Source organism: Ostrea edulis, chromosome 4 (assembly GCF_947568905.1).
Source record: "Ostrea edulis chromosome 4, xbOstEdul1.1, whole genome shotgun sequence".
NCBI classification, from domain to species: domain Eukaryota; kingdom Metazoa; phylum Mollusca; class Bivalvia; order Ostreida; family Ostreidae; genus Ostrea; species Ostrea edulis.
Window position 1 is genome coordinate 27,423,873 of NC_079167.1, and position 27,829 is coordinate 27,451,701.

The 27,829-nt window shown below is 34.7% G+C and overlaps 1 protein-coding gene across 3 annotated transcripts in view; it reads left to right on the top strand.

The window, feature by feature from the left end:
- The first annotated feature begins 1,876 nt into the window (after window positions 1-1,876).
- The window catches only part of LOC125669604 (disks large homolog 5-like), a 44,382-nt gene continuing 18,429 nt past the window's right edge, over window positions 1,877-27,829 (top strand). The window contains exons 1-6 of one of the 3 annotated variants that reach the window (XM_056162132.1): window positions 1,877-1,926; window positions 2,008-2,490; window positions 3,045-3,077; window positions 19,292-19,357; window positions 21,695-23,041; window positions 27,255-27,471. In XM_056162132.1, coding sequence (XP_056018107.1) covers window positions 2,199-2,490; window positions 3,045-3,077; window positions 19,292-19,357; window positions 21,695-23,041; window positions 27,255-27,471 — 1,955 coding nt within the window. In that variant the 5' untranslated portion in view covers window positions 1,877-1,926; window positions 2,008-2,198. The other 2 variants (XM_048904238.2, XM_048904239.2) reach the window with 2 other exon arrangements.

Consider the following 27,829-nt stretch of genomic DNA (forward strand, 5'->3'; position numbering starts at 1 on the left):
GCAGATACCAACAGACTGGAAGAAGGGGTGCCTTAATAAGATACCTAAGAATACGACCTTAACAAATATGCAAATCACCGAGGGGTTACTCTCCTGTCCGTACAAATAAAAGTGTTCAACAGAATCATCCTGAACAGAATTAAGATCAAGTAGACGCTCACCTAAGACACCAGGAAACAGGCTTCCGTAAAGAGAGATCCTGCACAGACCAGATAGGCACCCTCCGCATCATTGTTGAGCAGTCATTGGAATGGATTTTGTTTATGCTCTGCATCAGCTCTGTAGACTATGAGAAGGCTTTCGACAGTCTGGAAAAAAAACCTCCGGAACCTACCCCGGCACTATGGGTTGCCAGGTAAGATAGTCAACGTCATTATGAACTCTTATCACGATATGACATACAGAGTAGTCCATGGGGGCCAGCTTACAGAGGCCTTCGAGGTGAAAAATGAAGTTCGTCAGGGGTTCTTGCTTTCCCCTTTTTCTTCCTACTCGCTATCGACTGGATAATGATGATGTCGACGGCCAACACAACAACGGGAATCCAGTGGACACCTTTCAAGCAACTTGATGATCTCGACTTCGAAAACGACCTGGCACTACTGTCTCTCATACCCGACAACAAGTACGGGAGAAGATCAACAACGTAGCATCCACCTTTGTGTAAGTAACAAGGGGAAGACTAACATCCTTAAGGCCATTACCATCAGCAGCGACCCAATCAAACTGGAAGATGAGGCACTAGAGGAGGTGGAGTCTTTCAGATACATGTACCTGCAGGGAAGTGTCGACAAGATGGGCGGAATTGAAGCTGATGTGAGAGCTAGAATACGAAAAGCCAGAGCAGTATTCCTATAACTGAAGAACATATGGAATTCCAAAAAGCTGACTTTGCAGACCAAGATCAGGCTGTTCAACTCAAATGTCGAGTCAGTTTTTCTATATGAAATCTGGAGAACATTGGCAACAGTCAAGAAAGTCCAGACTTTTATACATTCTTGTCTGCGAAGGATACTCCAGATTCGCTAACCATAAACTGATAATGAACTTTTAATAATAAACTTTAAAAGTCAGAATGAAGAATTTGTGTACCCTGTACACCCCTGGATTAAATCTTTTGGAATTTCTGTTGAAAGAGGTTCACTCCTGAGTTTTGTCGCGATGTAAGAAAAAAAATGTTTGGAGCTATGATTATTTTTGATTTCTACATTGAAGGGGAATCATGAAATTGAAAAGAAAAACTGGGGTTATGGTGCTTGTTATTGATCTATAGCGTAATAAACTTGACCTTCTTGCACTTTAAGTCCATTTGTCTGTTGGTGTCAACACAACACAAGCAACACACATAAATCATTACATCAAATAAATAATGTATAGGCCTACTCGTGTCTTCTAACAATATAGATATATAAAAAATATTAATGCTAGTAGATTGGAAATAAATGATGACCCTTTTCACTTCATAAACGACTTGGAAAAAAAACCTAACTCATCATCTAGAATTTGAGAGTTTAAAAGAACATTAAATTCTAGTGTTGTCAAGTTTTAAATTGCAAATAAATTGCGAATCCTAGCGTTGAAAGTGAAAATGGAAATTAAAAAATGGATGTGATTTTTTTTATTTATTGGTAAAAACTACTAAATTTTCGTAAACAATTCAGGTAAATTAATATGAACGTTTTTAAGAATTTATGTTGTTTGGGGGAAAATATATGAATTTACAACATTTGGATTAGTAAGTCTCTACTATTTGTGTCATAAATCACAAATTGAAATACACGTCCAGAAGTAAATTGCCACTCCTGGAAACTGTTCTGATTTGCCTATTTCTCATTTTTGCGTTTTCATTGAACTGTTTTGCTGGATTAATGATCCCAAATGCCTTCCATATATGTGTGAATCATAAGAGATACACAAAATCGTCAGGTAAATATTGAATTACGGTTGTCAAATAGATATTTTTGTATGAAATATAACCCGACCAATAAATTTATTGTGCTGTTGCAGAATTAACCACAGATTAAAACAACCCCTCCTTTTCTAATTTTATACGAAACTACGGCGGGTTCTCCGATCAGCTGCTTGAAATAGCATTGTTAGATTAAACATGGCTGAAACCGAAGTGGAGCGTTTCAACTCGTAATGTCAACAGTGATTTTAGTGGCTTGTGATCTATATTATGTCCTGTGACACACAGCATGGAGGAAAGACACAAGGAACTCTTGAAAATTCACCACGAAAAATTCCTGAATACGGTCGAAGTGGAACGACTTTACCCATTTTTACAGGGCGCCCAAGTGCTTGTGACCGATGACATATTGGAAATAAACAAACATCACAGAGGCGATGAAAAGGTCGGAAAACTGTTGGAAATTATCCAACAGAAGCCGAACTTTCCTTTCCAGAATCTGTGTTTTGCTTTACAGTCCACATATCCTCAATTATTAACGGCAATGTTCCTTGGACAGAATCCCCGGGATCTCAGCACAGGTGGGCTTATTTATCAGACGAAAATCAATAGGGCTATTTGTGAACCGTTGAAAACCTTTTCAATGTCATGATGTAATAGCAGGTCTGCAAATCAAGTGTTTGTAAAATTTGATAAAAATTGGAATGGTAGAGCTGTTGTATAAAGTCATCAGTGCTCAGTACTGCACTGAAATAATGATTTAGCAAACAGTAACTATGCATGATGAAAATAGTATATATATATATTGACTCCATACATAGATTATTGACTTTGTGTGTTGTAAATTAAAAGATCAATGTGATATACCACTTTGTAAGGCCACACCACTTTGAGGTTTTCTGGTGGAAAGATTGAATACTAATGAAATGAATGAATGATTTTAATTCTGTTTAATTTATGCCGTGAGGCCCTTCAACAAATAAATTCTTCAAAAAATCTTAAGTCAAAACTTGGTCTTAAGTCTGGGATTTTACTCAGATTTTGAATGCACAAATAAACAAAGACTTTAACTTTAACTGTAGTAACGAATTGTACATTTTTATAAAATTTTATCTTATGATTTACTTTTTTGTAGGAGGAAGCCCCCTGGACATCTTATATTTAAGAAGTAAGTTTTATGTGTGTGTATCTTAAAGGGATGAAATACAACCACCTTAATATGATACGACATGTGTCACAATATTTTGCTACATTTCTCCAATTTTTAATTTGATACATTTGAAATGTTTTAATTGTATGTGTGTCAACTTTATAAACAACACCTTATATGGGATTATTTGATCAAATAATAAGAAGCCAGCATTTAAGGACACAAACATATAATGATATCTAAGATCATTTACTAGTTTCCTTTCTTCCATGAACAAAAGTTTTGTGGGTTGTTTTTATGTTCGTCATTTTTATGAACATGCTAATCATATTTCATTGAATCTCAGTCTCAATCAAAAATGAAAGAGAGGGGTATGATGTCACGAAGAAAACTGTGTAAAACCAAAAATAAGCATATTCTGAATAGTAAATTGAACATAGCATAATGGACTACGGGGGAATCAGTACCCTGGTGAATTGTTTCAAACTTAATTTTTAAGTTGCTGATTCCTCAACCATGTTAACACTGAAATATTCTCTATACTATAAAAGGTTATTTAGAATTTAGTTATACAAGGTCTGAGTTTTTGATGGGAAATTAAGTGATAGTAGGACTAGTTTGGAACCATCAGGTGTAGTTTCCCGAAGCTTCTTTAATTAATAAACAAGAGGTGTTTGGGAAGTGTTGAAGGACAATATAGTATTGCTGGATTTGTAATAAAATATTAAGTGAATAGAATTTCCCTATGACATTGACTACTAATTTTTAATTTTCATCTGTAGTGCTTTAGAATCTCTGTTCATTCAATACTCTACTATTCAAATATATCTGATTTTGTCATTGGACTATTGCTGATAGGAAGATATTGATATTTTTTTTTTAGATTTTAAACAGGTTATTGTATTCTAAATTATTGACTACAACTTGTTCTTGTTTAGTTGGATAGCCTTCATTTTAACACTTCTCTGCTATATTTATATATTAATACAATGCACATTATACACTGGTGAATCCTTGTTTTTGGTTTAACTTATATTTTAGAATCCTATCATTTCCTCAATTAACATTAATTAGTATGTCAGAAACTCTTTTTATTTCTCAGAGTTCCATTATTAATTGGAAATTTATTCTAAATGCCTTCCTTAAAAGAAAATATGAATTGTACAAAATAAGAAGGGTGAAACATCTTTGTTCCTTCTTAGAGTCCTTTGTCACAATGTTTGGTGTCTTGTTTTGTCTATGAAGGCTTCATGGTACGCAGTGAACTAAACTGGTACATTTTTACAGTAGTGGGACAGCCAGTCATAGACAGATGACAGTTAAAATAATTGTAGGAACCAGTCAAGCATGGCGCTTCCAGTCAAATCAACCTATTACACTGCACTTTTAATTACCAAAAACCACCCTATTGAATTCATGTCCTGTTTTAATCAAAGATAAGGCTTCCAAACCTTGACGGTAGAACACACAGCACTGCCAGAGGAATAAACAAATTAAAATGTTGATAAGGCCTTTGTTTTGTAAAGTGTTGAGCCAAGATAATTACAAATGTGTCTTGACATATAAGTTTGCACACACCCTAGTCTTTCGTATATCCTATTTACGCACATATAAGATAAATTTATTTGTGAAGACAAATACACATTGAGCCATTTTGCCAGGTAGTTTTTATTGATCAGCTGATTATGTCGTAGGTGCAGACAGTGTGTTAATATTTACCTTTGTAACTGAGAGTGTGCACTTGCTCGCTGCCTGTAAAAGAGTATTAGTACATATAAAACTTGAGTATCACATGAGTACACCTCAAATTCGGAACTGATGGATTTCATTTGATAAATCATATTCAATAACACGTGTTGTTCAATGTATAGGGAATACCAAACCCTCTTCATGTTTATGCAAGAATCATGTACTTTTTTCCACTACCATGTGAATTCACTGTATCAATTTCAAGGTAGCTTAGTAGGAAGCATGTAGTAGATCCATCAAAGCCTAGTCTGACAGTAGTGTGTTCAGATGATAAATGGGAGTTCACAGATGTGAAACAGCTGTCAATAATTGTCATTTCAGTGTGCTTTAAAAGGGGGATCTATGTTCGGATAACTAAACAGCCTGTCAGTTTCTTCTGTTGAAGTCTTGGCCTTGTTTTTTCACTAGATAATGATGTCTCTGTTGGTCATTCTCTGACATTTGTCATCACAATATTCTCTGTACTTCCTTTTACTAAGGTCAAAGCATAATGACACATATAAAAAGAAAAACTTGTTCTTTCCCTCTGTTTACCAAATTTCATGCATATGCATACAATATCAATTAAATCACCGAGGGACCTATGCATTAACACTGTAATAATGACAATATCAAATGGTGATATGGCATAGAGGGCATTACTCATTGTCCATGAAAAAAAAAAGTATCAATGTTTATTGTGTATTCAGTGAACTTTGCTTTTTTCATAACAGTATGTACTTTATTCATTATTCTGTATCATGAATACAGTGATCCCATATTAATTTAACTTACGTTCATTGTAATTAAAATGACAGTATAATGTAAGGTAAATGAGCTGTAATGTGTAATGCAAGGTAGAAAATACTATTTCCTTGTGAAGCCAGTCTGTTATTGGTAAAAGTTCATCTGTCTAGACTCTGAAGTGTTGAAAATGGAAACAAAATGAAAAGAAAAAACAAATCAAAACATGAAGAGTTCAAGTATTATAAACATTTTTTTCCCTGTAAAACAGCAAAATTAATGAACAATAACACAACATTGTTTGCAGAATAATGTAATCAGTGCAGGATACATAGCATGTAACAGGATCAGGACAATGCACCAAACAAGGGGAGTCCCGGCCATATAGAAATGATAGTGGATATTCCTGCTGGTCTAATAGACAAATCACAAACATTTTGGGTATAAAAATATGAGTTTAACTTTTAAAGTTTGTTTATTTTAGGAATAATTGTCTTAAACTACTTTCTTTGTATTATGGGGAATATAAAACAATGGAAACAATTTGGGTAATTTGAATTATTATACCCCACGCAACAAAGTTGCGAAGGGTATAACGTTTTTGACCCGTCCGTCAGTCAGTCCGTCAGTCCCTTTCTTGTCAGTGCTACTCCTCCAAGACTGCTGAACAGAATTTTGTGAAACTTTGTAGTCAATAAGGACACACTGTGTAGATGTGCACATTCCAAGGAAATTCTGATTCATGAATTTTTCTGGGAGTTATGCCCCTTTAAACTTTGAATTTCGAGTCCGTCTGTCCTGTTCTTGTCAGCTTAAATCCTCCAAGACCACTCAACAGAACTTCATGAAACTTTGTAGTTATAAGGACACACTGTGTAGATGTGCATATTCCCAGAAAATTCTAATTCAATAATTTTTCTGGGAGCTATGCCCCTTTTTAATTTAGAATTTTGAGCCCATCTGTCCTGTTCTTGTAGTAATGTATAGCATTACCATTCATTATGTGAGGCATTTTCAAGCAATGTTGGAGCATGGGGTATGTGAGCTTGCTCACTTTTTCTTTCAATGACAAATATATTTTTTTTAAAGAATAAGGATAGTTTTTTATGGCAAGTTGAAGGGGCACTTGCATGCTAGTGTTTTTACCAAGATTTGTTACTGACTAGACAGTGGTATATATAGACATTTATATGTTACTATCCAGATTTGATGTCATTTTCTTTGACCTCACCATTTTGTGGGTATATAACGATGTACACAATTCGTTTTGGTATTTTTTGTTTTTTAGAGATTAACAGGGTATACCATTGATTCCTGACTAGGTGTCTTATTTATTTTCTCCAATGGAATGAAATATTATAAAAGATAATTCATTTCCTTATATTTACATTCACTGTATGTTTTCCTCTTGATTTCTATTGAAATCCATTGCTTGTCATTTACAACAGTGAATTAAGACACGTTTCAATAAGATTGAGTGGGGTTTTTTTTTGGTGCCCAGGCCTGTCCACGTGTGAATATACGCTTTCCACGAACTCTGTGACCTATTTAACAGCATCGTTGAAATTGTTAGAAAACATGTTTTCTGGTGTTTTTTTTTTTTTTTACTTTTTATTTGAAATTAGTATGATAGATAATGGTTACCTATTTTATACATTGGTTTATTTTATGAGTTTGGAGTTTCACTGTTTGTTCTTATTGGATTATTTCCCTTTACCATTGTTCAAATATGGAAATCATTACCAAATATGGAGACAAGTCAAGGTCAGGTAATTTTCAGCTGTTTGAATAACTCAATAATATCTATATTTTACGTACTTGAAAGTATTGATTTATATTATAGATAAGATAAGATAAGTTTATGTATTTAAACAAATACAGAAAAATATAAATGATTACATGTCTTTCTTTGGTTTGTTAAACGGATTATGCATTTTTCTGCAATGTAATCGCGACCTTCATATCATATAAGAAAGCATTTTATCACGTGCTGCAGTTACAAACAATGTGCGTATGAATCTTGATAAATATATGTCTATGTTGATGGCTTAGAATTCCTCAGAAATGAAAGTAGAATGTAACCATAAAAAAATTCCTTTTTAAAAATCACATGAGGTATGAACTGCAATGCTTCATCTTGGAATACTTCAAAAATGAAATTTATACATTTTGAATATAAGAAAATATTGTCTGAGATCTGACATTGGTTGAGATAGTGTTAGGTTGATATTTGTATGATTGTGATATCAACACTCTAGTGTACATATGCATAAAGCAGCTTTTAATGGTGGATGTTGAACTATTGTTGGTTATTATATAATGTAACTATTCTGCACTTCAGTCTAGTTGATAGCAGGTAATATAGGGACCCATTTTGATAGCAGGTAATATAGGGACCCATTTTGATAGCAGGTAATATAGGGACCCATTTTGATAGCAGGTAATATAGGGGCCCATTTTGATAGCAGGTAATATAGGGACCCATTTTGATAGCAGTTAATATAGGGACCCATTTTGATAGCAGGTAATATAGAGAGTCATTTTGAGTAATGTCAACAAGGTAACAGCAACATCGTACCATCAATCAATATTGCTTAAGTAACATGGATCCTTGTAACCACGTATCAACCTGTCCATAATTGTATACTGAGTAATATTATACATGCAAATTAAAGGTAAATTCATGCATGTGTCCACTATTTTGCGATAGTACTTACGTAAAATAATAAATCTACAGTATTCCTATACCAAATACAGGTAAATTTACACTTACTATTGTCTAGACATCATATAGAGTAGATATAGATTTTGTTACTGTCTGTATCTATATCATACTGTGTCTGTCTTTACACTTAATTACTATTATCTTGGCATCATGTAGAATATTTAAATTTTGTTACTGTCTGTATCTATATCATACTGTATCTGTCTATGTTTCTGTTTGACATCAATTTTTTCTTACAATACATCTCAAGAATGAAGTGACCATACAGTTTTGAAGTTTTGAACAAAGTTTGCACCAAGGAAAGGGGATTCAAGTTTGTTCAACCGAAGGGTCATCTCTCCCTATATAGGGTAGATAGTCAGGAAGTGGTAAAAATGGGGTGGTGCTTTTAAAAATCTGTTTACTTGAGAGCTACTCATTCCGAAAAGACTATATATATATATGGGGGTTTGAAAACTTTACAGAGGAATATATAAGAATGTCACCTCATGCAGTTTACATACAAAGTTCAGATGGTTGCCTCGAGGGTCAGCATTGGGCGAAATTGGATGTGATATGTTTAGATCCAAGTTTGTTTAGAGCATGGCACTTCATTACTAATCAAGCTCAGTGTGGGCTTACAGTAGAGATCCAAAGATTGTGGTTGACAATTTCTTAGAATTGATTGCTTCCATTAGAAATGAAATGACAGTTTATTAAATATAGATGCATCTTGAAATGTGTAGAGTGTATAGCTGTCCAATAGCATCTCAGGACTTATTGTTGAACCAGTATAATGAATCTTATCTCTGTATGAGCAATGGGGCTTAGGTAAATATTGCAATCTAATTAGAATTATATGTTAGATCGGCTCACATACTCGCTAGTGAGTATGTGAGCGGATCTAACATCTGATTTTAATTAGATGGGTAAGTGTTGTGGCTTAATTGTTATGTTTGGAAAAAAGGAGTGAAATTTGGGTCAAATTGATGTAGGAGTCCAATGCAAGGTTCCGTGCATTCAGCACCACCATAGTCACTGCATATTACCACACATTGGGGTGCATTACTGAGGTGCATTAAACAGATAATATACATCTATCCCAGGTGTCTAATCCAAATTGTCTGACTGTAAGTTTAATGAAAAAGTACAGTATGCAAGTCCTTTTTAGTTCAGGTTTCAAAATATCCAGGGAATGATTCTGTTTTTGAGAAGAACATTTTTAAAGGAAACCACTTTCCCTTTGAAGAGATAGGAGGTGAATTGTCTATATACTAGCTTTTATCCTTTCTTCATAAACATGAAAATGGCACTTGGATCTATAAAAAGAAAGACAACTCTTTGAGTTTAAGTTATTAATAAGGCATAAAAGCCAATATTGAAAGATACCGATCTAGATGGAATATTTCTCATGCCCATATCTTCTTGAACACTCTCTCCTTAACCAATCACTGCATATATTAATTTGTAGATCGTGTTTTCTCATTTTTGTTTGTTTATGGTCGTACGTACATGTCAACTTCTAAAAATCTCCATGGGGGATTTTATGCACTATATAACAGCATTTTTTCAAAGCTCTAAATTTATCATATTTGTTATGAAAATAAATATTTGTCTTCTTTTTTTCCCAAGTATTAATCTAATGTAGTGTATCAATATATTAACACTACCTCAAAAAGTGCTTTATTCTTTATTAACTTCAACAAAACTCAAAAGCACAATTTGAAAGAAAAACTTATACATGTACAATTGTATCCACTCAACAGATTATTACATAATTATATATCGCATACATATTAATATAATACATTTGCATCTTTTCACAACACCATAACATAACTGGAATAGATATATCAAAATTAGAATAAAGTAAAAGCATTTGTTTTGGTGTGCATGCATACGACTACAGAAGAATTTGGAGGCAATCTCTCTGTTTGTAAACATGGTCTTGCAGAGTCTGATGAAAATGGAATGTTGCCACAAAACATCTGTACACATGAAATATGAAATAATTTGTTTAAAAATCATAAAAAATACCCAAAAATTATTCTACATCTACTCATTTAAAATATCAAAGTAAACTTTAAAACAACTTTAATTTGACAGTAATTGTTTCTTTGACAGATGAATAACTCAAATTGTGTATACTGGCTAACTATAATGTTTCATAATATCATAGAATATATATGCCATGATATTTAGTTTAGTGAACATGTCTTTAAATTTTTGTAAATAAAGAATATTGCCATGAAATGGTACCCATAATAAAATGAAAATGATTATATGTGCATGAAATAATATTATAAAAACTATTAACCTTCATTTTCGTCCAGTTCAAAACTGGCGAAAAACTAGAGGCAGCTTGTGTTGAGTTGCAGTGCATTTTGTTTTAATGTGGTGCAGTGTCGTGTTGTGCCTTGTGACATCATTAACCCCCCCCCCCCCTCCCTGTGGTATATTCTGAAGCCTCACTTGCACAGCTGACCTGCGATTATTTATTCTTAGACTTCATCAACCATCCGAAAAATTGAGAATCAATTTCCCACAATCATCAGTGATACCAAAAGATACCCCATTCTCCCGAATCCGCCAATTTACATGCTCGTCATTAGCTAAATCAAACACCTTGAATACAATTGTGAAATCATGACTATATTTCGCTACCAATTTCTGATAACTCATTGCATGCCACACGATTCCTGTCATTTGATTGGTAGATTAGAAAGCTAGCTGTAACAATTTAATTTACATCCCCTCCCAATTGACAAAATATGATGGTTGGGAAACAAATTATCAAAATCAGGAAAATAGGGATTTTTAAAAATCCCGATCAGGAATTTGAAGAAGGGCAGAATCAGGAAAATCCCATCAGAATCAAGAAAGTTGGCATGAATGATAGATATGAACTAAATATCAAATAATCTGGTTAAATTAGAGAAATGTATGAACACTTGTATTGGTAGGAGTTGCAACTCTTTGGAAGGGTCCTTATGTATTCTCCTTAGGTAATTTGTAAAGCTTTATTAATGATATAATTGATATTTGAAATATGTGTGATTAACAGATTATTTCATTTCCAGCTGTTAGACATGGAATTTATTTCACAATTGGGACAGGATTTAATGTTTTGTATTTTGACTATTTTCACGAATGCATGGGAAAAATTCAGAGATATGCATGCATTTGAACTGCAAATACATTATAATGTATAAATTTACAAAAAACCCATGGTCCATACTGCTCACTTGAGTGTGATTAGTCTTACAGACTATAGTACCGGATACTATAAAACTTTAATCTCCTATTTTGTGACCCACTCTGGTCCTTGGTTCATGGTTTGAAACAAGCTTGAGTTTGCATTATCCGTATTTAAAGAGCGTCCTGGAATGTGAACTTGCATGTCAAAATATAGTGCACATAAAATGAACAAAATGCATTGTTAATTAAAAAATTAATGAGTAAGTGATTTCTTAAATTTAAGGAATGGAATTTTAGAAATGAAACCACAATAAAAGTAACTTTGATATTTTATTCCGAATTTAAGTGACTCCTAGGTACTGTGGAGGCTTGTTGTTTGGTCTGAATAGTGGGATATGCCAAGGATTTGAAACTGCATGGTAAATAGATTTGTGCAGTTATTATTTTTTGACGTGAAAAAACCCCCAAAGATGTTTTTTAAAAAATTTGTTACATAAAACGAACTCCTTAGATCTGCCTCTGTCAGTGTCGTATTATGATGTATGTCAAAACGTAGACATGACGTCACACGTCGTCTTATACCCTGCCTTTTATCAACATTGCACTTTGTTAAACATTAGGCCTAATGGTGCACTGTATTTTGGAGCTAGTAGACCACAAGATTGGGATGAAAATTCACCTAAGTTCACAATCTTAGTCCAAGGTGTGACTTTCAAAATCACTGTTAACTCAAAATGGTCCTATAGCAGCCTTGGAGGGAAAAGAGTGGGGATCATGACTTCTATTCAATCTTCATACAAGATTGGACTTTTCTGTTTCAGTGATTCTTTGGATGATTTTATAAACGTCTTCCCTGATTTTCACTATTTCTCAATTGTCTCCCTTTTGCAGGTAGTATGGCTTTCACTTGAACAAACTTGAATTCCTCTCACTCACGGTTACTTTGTGCAAAGTTCAGATGAAATTAGCCCAATGGTTCTCAAAAAATTGAAATGTATGTGACTTACAAATTTCAACAGAAAACTCAGTTAAGCTAGTGGTTCAGGTGAGCTAAAAATATGACTTAGAAATTGAGGTGATATTTAAATTTGTATGTATTTGTATCTTATATTCACACAATATGGTTAACACGTATCCTTTTAAGAGTACTTAGTAAGTATACGTAGAGTTGTTATCAGAGCCTTTTTATGTCCGTCAGTGGTTTCAGACTCGCTTGTGTCAATTGTCTGTGGAGGATTCCCTTCCGATTTTACGTGTATTGCGGTCACTATCTAGCGATGTAACTCAGTAACCACTTGACTACTTCTCAAGTGTATTTAGCTATAATAAGCTTGCATCTCATTGTATATCGGATCATTGTTAAATGTGTTTTTGATTGATATTTTACTTACAAACAAAGTACTTCAAAAGCTTGTTCGTCAGAACGAAGGTGTTATGAAATGTTTACGGATGGAAAGCTCTGAAAAACAGAATGCTGGCATGGTCAATAGTTTATTGTTTCTAATGTTTAACATTTGATAAGACAGATTCCATTCCATGAATAATTCTATTAATAAAATAGAGTGGAAAAAATTACCTTTGTAGAATTCCGTACATGTACACAAATACCTATTCTTTGTTGTTTAATTCATAATGATTGAGATATTTATATAATAAACAATGCAGTTTAATTCATAATGATTGAGATATTTATATAATAAACAATGCAGTTTGAACTTGGAAGTTAAAAAAAATTGTAAGCATGCATGCATTGTCCTTTTGTCCCATGTTGGGATAATTTGATATTCAGTAACCAGGTTTTTAGATTATTGAAATTTCTTCCTATTAAAGACCTGAACCAATGATGATATACAGGGGCAAAGTTTTTAATATAAGGAAACTTGGACCACCTTATCAAGGGACAGTGGCAGATCTAAAAAACTTACTGGTGGGGGGAAGGAGGGGGGGGGGGGGGTCCGGGTAAAAGTTTAAAATGATTGATTCAAAATGGTGCTTTCAGACTAGTACTGAAATTATGGTTCCTTCTTGCTTTGATACATAGTTATCAATTTAAAAAAAAGAGCCGGGGGGGGGGGGGGGGGGGGGGGGGGGGGGGTAAATTCGCCACTGAGGGAGGCAGCACCAGTTTACATTTACTATATATTATCAGTGGGTCAAGTTTTGAGTCCATAGTTTGTCAATCCTGACAAACTTCAAGGCTCAGGTAAATATGATGTGATTAATCTTACCGATTAATCTCAGTTGCAACAGATCTTACCATGTGTACTGGCCCAATATTCACCCCATGCAACAGATTGGAAGACCCATGTAATTAATTTTGGAATAAAGCAGTGGTCTATTTCAAGTTCAGATTATAGTTGCATTCAGTTTTACAAGTCGATAACCAATCAGCTTATGAAGGTCATATGCAGGCCATTCAAGCATCTTCCAATATGTTTAATAAGTTCATTAAAAAAAATACTTTCAATGACAAGAGACCAATTTATAGCCAAGCTAGAGGATCTGTTTCAACAGAATATTATCCCAAATTGTCTTCTTACAAGTATGGCATCTTGGAAAACTAAGCATGATGATAGTCTTCTATTTAATCCCATAATTTTTCAATTATTAAATCCAAAACAGTGGGAGAAATTTTTATAAAGTTATTTAGGGAAGGGTAAATATTTCAACTTTTCAGCATCACAGAAAATTAAAAAATAATTTTTTATTTTTAAGGAATTTTATATTAAATTCTGTACTTATTACAAGCAAAGTAAACCTAAAAAAGTATATATATCAAACCATGCACCCATTTCTTGATTTTAACAATTAAGTGTCCTTAAACGATCATCGTGTTTAAAGTCATAAAATGCTTGCAAAATTTTGATGGGGGATTTACCAGAGAGTATTGGAAGAAAATTGCATGCTATACATTGCTCTATTTGATGCAGTTGTGCTTCATTATGGCCATTACTCAGGAAGTCCAAAACTAGCAATCACTCAATTCATGATAGACAGTATCTTAAAGAAAATGTCAATGGATGGATATTCAAAGGATGAAGTGATATCCAAAAGAATGTCGATGAATATTCACAGGATTAGGCAATATCCTGAAGAACGTCAATGGCACAGGAACATGAGATTTTGGTCTATGAATTTGATGGAGAACCCAAATAAGTAACAATTTACTGTGATGAACCAGAAAATAAGTGTTATTAGATGTTGATAGACTCTATAATCATTCATGGTGGTATATTGTGGGAACCTTTTCTGCTGTGGTTGAAATTGAGTCATTCATGTTTTATTTAGATCAGTCTGAAAGCTGTAGATGCATGCAGAGACCGAATTGCCTAAAAATATTTAATGTATTTGTGTATAGCTTTATGTTTACCAATTTAGAGTATAAGTTAATTATCATAAATGGACATGTGTCGTATATCCAAACTTTGTGACTCAGCCTAATAAGTCCAGGACACTATCCCTGGCATGATACATCCATTTAAGAAGTTTGTTATTGCATGTTTACTCATGTAGGGACACCCAGAGGGTCACATAAATAATAAATATTGACTATGCATCCAGTGTAATTATATCTCAGGGCTGTTTGTTGCATGCCTCGATGAACCGACTTTTATACTGACTTCTTGTTGTGTGTCAGTGTGTGTGGTAGATGATTATATTGATGATTGTTTAGTACATTAAATGTTTGTAATATTCAATGAGGTGTGCAAAAAAAATTAAATCAAAAGATTTTTTTCAAGAGTGAAGATTAAGATCCAGTAGTTTGATATCGATTCAGAATGTGGTGTCTCTTCAATGTACATGGGAGAAAAAGGTCATATACTTTCATCTGTGTGTGTAATTATGTTATTTCTGCATAAACAATTTCCATATAGGTTACAAGGCAGAGTCACCTCATTGTATTGTCTGTAAATACAAGATGCCATCATAAATCTATGTCAAATCTGGACACTTTGGGTATTGTTTATAAAATTTTATACCCCCAAGTATCATTTGAGATAAAGGGGTTTCTTTCTTCACTAATTTTTGCAGTGAAGAAGGAGATTATTAGCTTGCTGTAGGGCCACCCAGATGAAATATACAACACAGCTGCTAATCTACCTCACCCCACCCTCCTAGATTGCACAGAAGGGAGCAGAGCTATCAGTCTCCATTGTGGTGTATCGGGGTCACTTGCCTTTCCCTGTATGCTTGATTGCTGTGCTGTAGTGCTTTATCATTCTACTGGTGCAGTAGACCAGAACCAAAGTGTCAAACCCAGTCCTGTCAGTATTAACACATTAGCATTCCTGGTCACTCTCCATCGGCTGGTCTGGATTTTCCCAGGGATCAGGAATACTGTGTGAAAACAACGTCTTTTGAGAGAGATTTATTTGAATTGTGTGTTGTGACTTCTGATTTTTTCTGTGTCATTTTGGTGGATACATAATTGTTACCTGGCTATTTATAAAAGACCTTCGGTTATAAATACCAACTCATCCTAACACATGACATAGGTAAGCAAAAGTGGAGGTGCTTATGTCAACAAATCAGTATCTCATTGCCTTTATATCTGTTACTTTTTCGTAATATTTGGTAGTCTCTTTAAATTTATGTTTGAAAACTTCTTGAATATGAAGTGGAATGGCCTACTTTTGTGTCACATGGTTGACCGATTTGGTGTTATATTAAAGAATCTATGTCCAGAGAAACTAAATTTCAAAATACACACACATTAGATCTAGCAGGGAAATTGTATTTTTAAAAAGGTTCCTTTAGCTGATACATGGACTGTATCATATGAATTAATTGTATATTTCTTTACATATTCATGAATTTAAAATAAAATGCAATTTTCGCTTTTGGAGCAGATCATTTTATGATATCAGTATGAATACAATGCTGTACATGTACATATGATCTTGTGTATACTTTTTGATTGGTTTGGCTTCCATATTATTGGAAGTCACAAAATCATTAGTTTATCAAGGAATCTAAATATTCCACCCGCATTTATGGTGAATGCTGCAGAACAATAGAATTTTGTGTTCCATTTATAAGTTAGTTTATTTTACAAATAGACCCTTTTTATTCAAGTGTGCAAAACTTAAAAAAAAATTATTTTTGCAATGAATTCAGAGTTGAGTTAATTTCATCTTTGTTTAGTTTAATACCAGATGTACATATATCCATGTCTTTGAAAACTGTTTTACCTCCCACCAAGATTTTCTAGTAAATTCAGCCTTGCAGTGATTTAAATTATATATCCCATGCAATTTGTGTATTATGGTATGAATGTGTGGGAATTCAAGAAAAAGAAAGGATTGGTAAATACACTGGTGGAGACAATTCTCCTGCAATCTTGTAATTTTAACAGCTCTAATTAGATTGACTTGTGACATAATTAAGTTTCATTGTTGATGTCTATGTATATGGGACTTAAAATTGGAGTAATTCCCCTTGAATCTTGTTTGGTTATCAATCATGGCCATGGATGTTGTAATATGCATAGGATTCCCTTCTCTACTTGAAAAGTTGATTATATAGTTTTTGGTTAAGAATTATCAATGTACTTGTATTCATTTGTCTCAAGCATGAAATCTTAGCTGAAAGGGTGATAAACCTTTGAGTGAAACAAGGCCACTTGCTGATTTTTGATTAATTATACCAAGAAAGTATTCTGGACTGGGAAACGGGTACAGATCATCTGGAATCAAAAGTTCTTCATTTGAAATGCAATCTTATGTTAATTATTTTTGTATGGCTAAGTTGCACAGTAATTAAGTACTGGATGTTTTGCATTTGAAGATCAGAGTTTCGAAGGTAATCAGCTGTTTCAAGGTTATCTTTTGGTTTGGAGATTATGACAACGTAATTACTGTTACGCTATATCTATAGAAGTATTGTTTTGTAGTAATTCGTCCTACTTCAAAGAATCTCATATAGGCTATTAGCTTTATCATGCATTGAAATCCCATCATTCTGGATTGCATGCCAAGGACAGTCATTTGATGGAAAGTTATAAGAGTGTAATAGGGTCAGGGTTATGAATTTGAGGCTCTGTTCTGAAGATTGATTCTGCATGTAACATGTTTCAAAAGTAATATAGATATGAATACAATGTAGTGTTTTGAAAGACCAATACGTGCAGTTTCAATTTTGACTGTGGATAAATATTCCAACGATCCGAGTTTGGAATATATTTTACCTGTGCTGTGGACATTTTGGTCTTTCTTCTCATTTATGTGGTGTTTGTTCATACTTTGAGCCTTTATCAAATGATCCATAAAATCTTAAAAAAAAGTTTTAGATCTAATGTGTATGCAAAGTGCAAAGGAAGTGAACTGGGCCATTCATTGATTTGTGGAGTTGAAGGTGTGTTTTCTACCTGGGACTTTGATGTATTATTGATGAGATGTCTTCCTGTGTAGACAGGGCTCTTGTTTACATTTCTCCAAGAGAAGTTGAATGTAGTGTTGTTTCCACTCTGTGTCATCCCTAATGGCTGACTGGATGCTGCGGGCTAGTAATGGTAGTAGGGCCAGAGTGATGGACAACAGCGGTCACTCATCCATTGATAGCGTGTTTGGCAAAGGTAACTTTGGTGCAGGTAAATCAGGTAGCTCTTCACAGGTGGACAGATTTTCTGTCTGTAAAAGTAAATCTTGAGGTAGATTGAAGTTTTTACAGGCCTGGGAAACCATGATAATAGTATGAAAGTTATAGAAACCTGTACATATAGAGCAAAGGTAAGTGGCTTTGTTGGAGACCTTTTGTACTGGATTTAAAATAGATTTTAATGAGTAGGATCAAAAAGCCATAAATTAAACATCCAGCTCCATGGTTTATGTTATACGAACTGGGTGAACTTGTAGTAATTGTCTAAAATAAAATGATTGTACCTAAGAGAAAAATCAAGCTGGGTTCTCTTCCTATGGTTTTCTTTGTGCTTTTAAGGTCAGGACTAACAAATCCAAGGACAAAATCGTTGGATGACAAAAGGATATTTTTTTCCAACTGTCATCATGACTGACATCTTTTATTGTCTTGATTACAATAAGGTGATTTTTTATGTATTCTATGATTTGTTTTGTCTGAAAATGCAAGTTAACCTTGATTAGACAAGTGTTTTATTGTACCTGGTGATATATGTGGGTACATGTACATCATTTGATCAATGCTCTGTTACTGTCTGTTATTGTACATAGAGCAAGATATATCTCGGATGGTAATAAATATTGGCCCTTGGGAGTCAATATTAGCTGTATTCATCTATGTTTCTAGTTTTGTTTGGTATCTAATTGGATGTTTGTTGGCAAGTTTTTCTGTAAGTAAAAAACCCCACACATATACAAGCTGGTCACAGTGTATTGCAACCAATGCCTTTATTGTACAACTTCATCAAAGATTACATTAGCCTTTCATCTCTGGCTGAATTACTTTCTCCCTACTGCAACACCTGCTGTCAAAGTTCTCCCATATTGCAGCAGGTGTCTTATGTACAATTTTTGCAGTGATATTCAACCTTAAGTTCATTTTCTACATTCTTTCATCTATGATATTTCTTACATTTTCACAAAGTGCAGCTTTTGTTGGAAATGGAAAAGGATGCAGTGTTATCAAAAGGTGATGCACAGAGTTAGCTGCACAGTATTTTGTTCCTTGTGTTTGCAGCAATAAGGGGATTTTTCTTCGATTGAAATTGGTCCATGATACTTTCAGTAGCACCCTAAAACATCTGGTTTACTTTCTTAACAATTCCTGAATTTATCAATATTAGACAATTTCTTGATTAGGTGTAGTATATTATTTATTATGCTTGTTATTTGCACATTTAATGATTATAATTTTATACAATCAATACATTTATTTTTTGCAGATTCCCAGTCTTTATCTCTAACGTCTGATTCAGAAGAGGACATTTTGAGCAGCACATCCCATTCTGGTAAGTTTATGTTTTATATTTCCCATTTCCTTCACAGAATGTTACATTAAGATGTCATAGCTGTTTTTGGAGATGTCAGGATATAAAGAATAGTTTGTGTAGCAGATGTTACCACTGGTATTATTGCACAGTATTTTTGTTCTTTCTGGCTTTTTTAACCCTCCCCTCTATAAACAAAGTTTAGGATGTATGCTGCCTTGTTTATCTGCTTTGTCATCTTGAAGTCATAACATCTTACAAAAATGGATCACTAGTGTCATGAGTGTGAGCACACTCAACATCGTTCAAACTGAGCCTTGCAGTGACAGAATGAGAATGTGCAGTATCAGCACTATTTGTCCCAAGATTTCCTACTTATAGGTCTCTGTTTCAAATACTACCCTAAATCATGGCTCAGTTTGTATTAGGATTGTTGTTACCCTTATTCGTATTCAAATCAATTTCAAATGCACTAGGACCTTAGTATGGAGAGGGTGGGAGTGGTGAAGGATTTCACAACACCCTCCCTCTTCAAGGGGTGATAAGAAACATGTGAAAATGCATGTATTTATGCCCTTGACTGTATTAATGGGATAATTGGCAAAATTTGCTACTGATGCACAAGTTTGGACGCAGCACTTGTCTTCAGGCAGCAGGAGTGGCACTGTGTCATGGCGAAGGACTTTGACCTCAGACAGAAGCGATATGCTTGAATCCATGACAAGGAAATGATGGATGTTATTTGCCCTATATTGGGATTATGATCAAATTGACGAATCATTTATATGCTCTAGATTGCACATATATAATGTGTTAATTGATTACTGACAATGTGCATGTCTTTCATAGAGACACTTTTGGTATATTAATTCATTAAATGGTGTGACTATGAACTAATGAGGCAGGAACACTGACAGAATGGATGTAAACACATTATTTTTAGCTTAAGAAATTTTTCTCAAGTATTTAAAGTACTATTACATTGAAGTAAATCTGCCTTACTAAACACTACGATCATGAAGTGTTAATCGGAAGTCAGCAGTGCTGAAAATCCTTCCACAACAAAAAAGAAGAAAAAGGAGATTAATTTAATAACACTTGGAATATTGCATGATTAATTCAATAACTCAGAGGCTTTTTCATGATCTTTTCCCAATGAACTCCCTGGAGACCCTCTTGTTTTAATGTGGGTTAATTGTGTTCATGATACAATCACCATTATCCAGCTTTTGATCACAGTCAGGTTTGTCTGTGACCCCTGTGACCTTAATGAGAATAAACAACAGCAGCAGCTTTCCGTGAGCAGATTTCCCAGAGTTCCTCAGCATATGGCTAGTCACTCAGATTGAGCTAGTGGATGTGCGTGTTTTTCTCTGCACAAAACTTCACTGCCATATTTAATTGAACACTGGCAGAGGAAGCCATGTAGTGTTCATCATTTTAGAGGTGTTGGGAAATTCTGTTGATTTACTATCATGCAAGGATTACGGCACCATAGTGCTGCAAGTCCAAGACCAAGAGTAAAATATGGTCTAACGGTGGGAACTGTTGGACATCACCTGGGTAAGTGACAAGACCCAAATTTCCTTTTATTGTATCAGAATTCTTTTTGTGCATGTATGAATTGAACACTTCAAAATTATTGCCACAAGTTCAAATGTTCAAGGTCCTAATGTTTTGAATCAACTCTATATTCACTTCTTTCTCAGTGCTAATTATATTCACCCCCTTCTCAGTGCTAGAGGTGAAATTTGAGTCAGGAAATGAGATCTTGGAAGAAAGATCATCTGAAATTTGGGCCATCTGCTACTCTGAGAAAGAGAGAGAGAAAAAGAGAGAGCTATCTAGAGAGAGATGTGCAGGTGTCTTGCAGTTTTTGACCCAGGTCAGAATGAAAGCATGTTCTTGGGTCTGTTTACATCTGAAGTTTCACTGCTAATCAGACTCAGAACTCCCATGCTGAGTTTGTGAATTGTGTGAAATTCCCATGAATCAAATCTGATGAATTAGCCAGCTCCAATTTTCTGTATGACTGACCTACATGTTTGTACATTTCTTTCAATTTCTTCAATGGTTATAATCTGTAATAGCTTGATGTGAGATTTCATGAATGAGGAAATTGGTTAAGAGGGCATAAATTGTAACCTCATGTTTGGATAAATCTAAATTATTTTTAGGAAATATGATTTGCCAGTTTTAAGTAAAGTTAACCCAACTCATTTAGTGAGCTATTTCAGATAAAAGTTATATGTAAGTAGGTTAGGGGAAGAAATGTATTTTGTTGCAATTGGGGAATTTTTTTCTTATGAAAATGGTGCAATACAATATGAGTTTTTAAAGAGAAGTTTATTTTTACAGAAAACAGGTCCCAGGATTTAGACCCATCAACTCCGCAGACCTACACCAGAATTATTCCATCCGATGAATATGATTATGAATTACCATACAAACAAGATGACGGACATCACAAATCCAAGACATCCGTAGACAAAGGAAAACGCGGGATAAATGGGGATAGTCGAACTAGTGACTGGCATCACGAATACGACAGACTGAAATCACAGTGTGAACGAGCCATGAGTGAGGTACAGTCGCTTAAGAGGTCCCAAGAAGACACAATTCGAAGGTGTGAACAGGCAATGCGAGAGTCTGAGTCAAATCGTCAGAGGTATAAAGCAACATTGGGAAATCTCCAACAGTCCAAAGAAGAGATTGAACATCTTCATTCAGAAATCAAGAAGTTGGAATCAGAGAAAAAGATCTTGGAACAGGAGTTACTGAATTACAGAAATCTCCAAGATGAGGACAAGCAGGAGATGTCAGATTTACGCAAACAGTTACGAACAGTTATTTCTGAGAAAGGGTCCACTGATGGAATGGCAAGATTGTATGATGAAACTTTGAAAAAATATGAATTGTTAAAAGAGGACCATGACTTGCAAAGGAAGGAATACACAGAAATGTTCACTAAACACAGTGACCTTATGGCTAAATTTGGTTTGTGTAAAGATGAAAATATCAAACTTATGAAACAGAATGAAGCCTTAACAAGAGAAAGAGACACATTGATGGTGGACAGGAATATTCTCAAACAACAGTGTACATCTGCAATCCGAGATCTTGCAAAAGTGACGCAACAGAGAGATGAAATGATGAAGGACTCGAATCATCTACTTGCTGTGCAGAAACAGAAATATGAAACAGTGGTTAAAGAAAGAGATGCTGCAAGGAATGAATATAATCTTGTGTGGGCAGAGAGGGACAGTGTTCACAAAGAAATTAACCAACTTCAGGACAAGTTAAATGAAGTGACACAGAAAAATCAGGCTGTTGAAATGGAGAAAAAGAAAACAGATGAGGAAACTGAAATGTTGAGGCGAGAGTTATTGACAGCAATACAGCATAAAGATGAAGCTGAGAAAGAACGTGATGATGCACAAAAACGGTATGGTGATGTTAAATCTAAAAATGACGATCTCGAAAATCAGAGAGATGATTTCAGAAAAGATTATGTAATGGTGACACAAGAAAGAGACATTGCACGCAAAGAGAGACACGAGGCAATTAAAGATCGTGATCGGATATTACGGGAAACCTATGAAAGGGAGAGAACCCAGAAGGAACAGGCAGAGGAGATTGATCAAGTGTCCAAAGAAACAGAGGCACTGAAAAAGATAATTGAGAAGTTGCAACATGACCTGACAGGTGAGAACCTTCTCTTTTTTGTATACTGTTTGAATTCCCTGCTGGTTATTTTCACAGGTTTTTTTTTAGGGGGGTGTCCATTCTAATGTATAAATGTTACAGCTAGGCTCTATACAGGTAAGTTATATTCATTGCAGTTTTAATTTCATGGTTTTGGCCGATCGACTGAAAATTGCAGAAATTAGAAAGACTGTTATAATAGTAGACTAACCTTCCTTTTTAGAATGGAGGTTAAGACTTTAGAGCAACAAAGACTGGGCTCTGACACTAAATGATACATACAAAATATTTTGTTTACAAACATGAAATGGGTGTTATACTGAGGATAATCTGTGTTAGGCTTCGTAGGTAATAAATTTTCCCATAAACAAGAAAAAGCAATTACTGGACAATTTCTGCTCTGTTTTGAATATGAGACTGGATTTATCATGGTTGTACTTGCATTGGCCCTTAAAATTAGCAAAAACTAGAAATACAATATGGGGAAAAGAACTAATTGAAATCACCACTGTCTAGATTTTATCCTAAATTACCCCAATTTCCTGTTGCAATATTGTCAGATTTGTTTTGCACTTCAATGTTGAATGGATTGTAACCATTATAAGCATCACACATACCTCAATAAAGAGAAAGTGGATGTAGACTAAATATTGAAACAGACAGGAGACAGAAAAATTATGAGAGAGAAATTTGGTCAACAGAATAAAATCATTGACCTAAATAAAACTGTTCTGGCTTTTTCTGCATACAAGATGGTCATGAGTTTGTATATCTCTCCATTAAAGAGAATGAAACAGCAGCCAGGATTGCTCAACCTATTGCCGTTAATTTGGTCTGTGACTCATTTCTGCAGAGATAAACTATTTTACAGCACCCACTTTGTGTCATTCAGGTTTTTAAGTGATAAGATTCTGCCATTTTACTAAGTGAAATCTGACTTTATCACAAAATACACAGAGAAGAGTTTTAATGACATAACAGACCGTCAAAGTTGACATTGTATAAGTGTGCTGTTTTACCAGATGAACCATCGGTTTTGAATGTTTTCTTTTAAAAAAGTATATATGATCTTGTTGATTTCTAGTTCTGATGGGGTAGAGTTGCACAATATCACAAGGGAAAAAAACAACATGGGAATGGATCTTGGAGTGGGACTTGCCAAGTCATGTCTGTTTAGTGGCTTTGTACTTACTTTCAGTTTCAACGTAAACTTGGAATGGGTCCAAAATATATGTTTTATTGATTGATAAATGTCTAATATCAAATATCAGAAAATCTGGAACATATCAGAACAGAATAAAAACAAGTACAAAATGAAATGCACTAAGTGTTTGTCATGGCCTTAATACCTAGAAAACAATAGGTTGTTCTCATTATCTCAATGCCTTAATATAAGATAAACAAATTCATTAATTTTCGGTGTTTTTGGCAGAGATAGTTGCCTTGTGGAGTTGGATTCAAACATTAAAAAGTTTCTTGAGACCTGGTTTTTGTGTTAACCATAATGAAGTTAGGGGACCCAGATTTTGAGTGCACTTTATCGCCTGATGAGAGGGTTTCCTGGTTAGAGGTTTACCTGATGTTGAAGTAGCTGATGTGTATCTTCTTCCTCCAGCCTTGAAGGCCAACATAGATAAAAAAATCTGGATATTGTGTCAAGAGGGGGCTAGATTTCATACTAGGAAAAACACACTTTTTTAAAAAGCAAAAGTGTACAAACTATATAAATCATAAAGGACTATTTTAAGTACATAACTAATGTCTGCCCACAAAATATTGAAGAAACATGCAGTTGACTTGCAGTATATATATGTGTTGGTGTTCAACATCCCTCTAGCTTTACATGAAGTGCCAAAAATTTAGACCTATATATGTTTACTGTTCTGTAGCAAAAAAAAGATTGAATTGACACTTACAGAAAATATGTACCAAGGTATTAATTTCATTGGTTGTGTACAATTGTATCTATCACAAAATTTAGTCTAGCCAATTCCTACAATTTCATATTTATATATATATATATATATATATATAGATATATATATATATATACGAAAGACTCCAAAGTGCGATGGTCACGCCAAACTCCGATGGTCTGCGCCAAACCCTGATGGTGTGACACGCCAAAGTGCGATGGTCCACACTCATGCGCCAAAGTGCGATGGTCTGACACGCCAAAGTGCGATGGTGTGATACGCCGAAATCCATTGGTTTGTAAACGACACAGTGTTTTGGTACAGACTGTACCAACCGTGTGTTGTTTCACTAAAATATCAATGCAAAATCCATGCATAAAAAATAAGAAGTTCAACTTATTTCATTACCATCTAGTTGTCGTGTTATTAAACACGAAATTTTCCAACGCAAAATCGAATTGAATGTTTGGCATTATAGCATATCCCCAGGATTGTATTATGTGTGCGTTACAAGTAATAAATGATCATGAATCAAAGAATGTTTGGGCAAAGTAGAGAGTTCGACAACAAATGTACTATGCCGTTCTCACTATATCCTCAACCTTGTATACCTTGCCGTTGGTGTCGTCCATGTTGCATTTCTTTGGTTTCATTTTGAAAGACATTAAGATTGACGTCACAATGACGCGACGTCACAAACGTTACTGAACTCCGCACCATCGGACTTTGGCGTGGCCATCGCACTTTGGCGTGCGTAACGTTAACAAACCATTGCACTTTGGCGCAGACCATCGCACTTTAGAGTCTTACGTGTATATATATATATACACCAGCATTTTCATGACATCGTTACTAGATAATGATAATAGCTACTGTTTGAAATAAAGGAAAGTTCTTTAGTTTTAATTGATATGCTTCTCATTTGAATGTTGATTTTAGGGCAGGAAATAGTCTCTGTAACATGTAGTTCTTTGAAATGGTTCATTGTCTGTCTAATATTATCTTTTGCAATATCTTAAAAGATACATCCCAAAATAAATCGAGTTACTTACACAGTGATTCAATCCATGACCCCATATTCCAATTTTCTTTGAGCAGAAAGCCCTTCTGATAGGGGAAGAATACATTATCATTGGAATATAAGGATTATATTCTCCACAGACTCAGTATGTAGAGGATTATTGCTATGTTCTAAGTTGAAGAACCGGCAGCCTGTTTCCTGACTGGGGGCAGGTGTTGCGTTTTCCATATGGAGATGTTTATATAATCTACCTGGTGATGCATAAAGATGTGAATTCACAAATGAGAGGAAAAGATGCATTACTTTTTTCATACCACATGTAAATTGTGTATGTTTTAAAGTTTTTAAGGTCTTGATGCAATCATCTGTTATCGAAATCCAATAAAAAGGTTCAAAAAGTTCAGTTAAATAAAATTTGTCTCTTGCATTGCCTCACATTTCTAAAGTTAGAATTTTTATTACGGCCACCCAAAGTGTTGCATCTAATATACCAAATTTTCAAGTCATATTGTGCAAACTATGAAGAAAACTAACACCTTTATCTGCATGTTATGCATATCATCCCCTTTTACCTAAAAAATATCCCGAGTCTTCACCTGATTTCAACACATTTGAATGTAGAGTTAAGAATAAGATACTTGTGACAAGAGCTCTTTTATTTAAGAAATGTCCTCCAGTTTTTGAAAGTATCATATGAGATGCCATACTTCCAGCTTCTTCACACCAGCATATATATCATGGAGTGCTAATGTGCTCCTTTGAATATACCAGTGTTGGTGGCTCAAGGTATATTATCTCATATGCTTTCAATTTTAATGATTGATTGATTGTATATTGTTTAATGTCCCTCTCGAGAATTTCTCACTCACATGGAGACGTCACCATTGCCGGTGAAGGGCTGCAAAATTTAGGCTTATCCTCAGTGCTTACAGCCTTTGAGCAGGGATGGATCTTTATCGTGCCACACCTGCTGACTGTGATACCAGCCCTTGTTGTTTTTTTGTTGCATCCGCCCCATTTAATTGCCTCCTAGGACAAGCAAGGGGTACTGAGGACCTATTCTAACCTAGCTGGATCCGTATGGAAATTATTTTAGTGATTTTAATTGCATTTCAATAATGATTGAAATGAAAAAAGTGTATTCATACATAATGATTAGCCTATTTCAAATCTTTAAAGTGTGAGATGTCAACCTCCAGTTTCAGTGAGAATGTTAAGGTAAAAACAAAGTGAATGTAAATATAAGGTCTTGTATGCATATCATCTTCCACTGCAGATGCCAAAACAGAAGCAGAGAAATCAAAAAAGAACCGAGACTGGGCCCTTGGTGAGCGAGACAAGATTGTACAGGAAAGAGAAGGGATCCGCTCCTTGTGTGAGAGTCTGAGGCACCAAAGGGATAGGGCTGTCAGTGACAAAGCCCAGGCACTTAGAGACTATGACAACATCAAAAAAGAAAAGATGGAGGCCTGCAAGGAGCTCAAGGAAATCAGGTTTGTTTCACAGCACAAAAATGTTTCACTGCATGTATACATGCAATTTATAGGAGGAAGCTGCTAGTGTGTTGTTTGATCCTGATTTTCAGGCTATTGCAATATCTTACAATTTAAGTCAGAAGTAGTTGTTTGAATGAAACAAATCTTAAGGAGAAGGTGTACAAAGACTTCCAAAAAATATCAAATCAAAGATTAGTAATTTTTACTATTCAGCATACAAATATTTTAGAGTGTGCATCATGATTAAAGAACTAGTTTGTGCATTATGTTGTTGCAAAATATGTCATAACAAAAGTCCAACATCCTACTTTCTTAAAGTGTCGGATCTAAAAAGATACAAGGCCAGAAAAGAAAT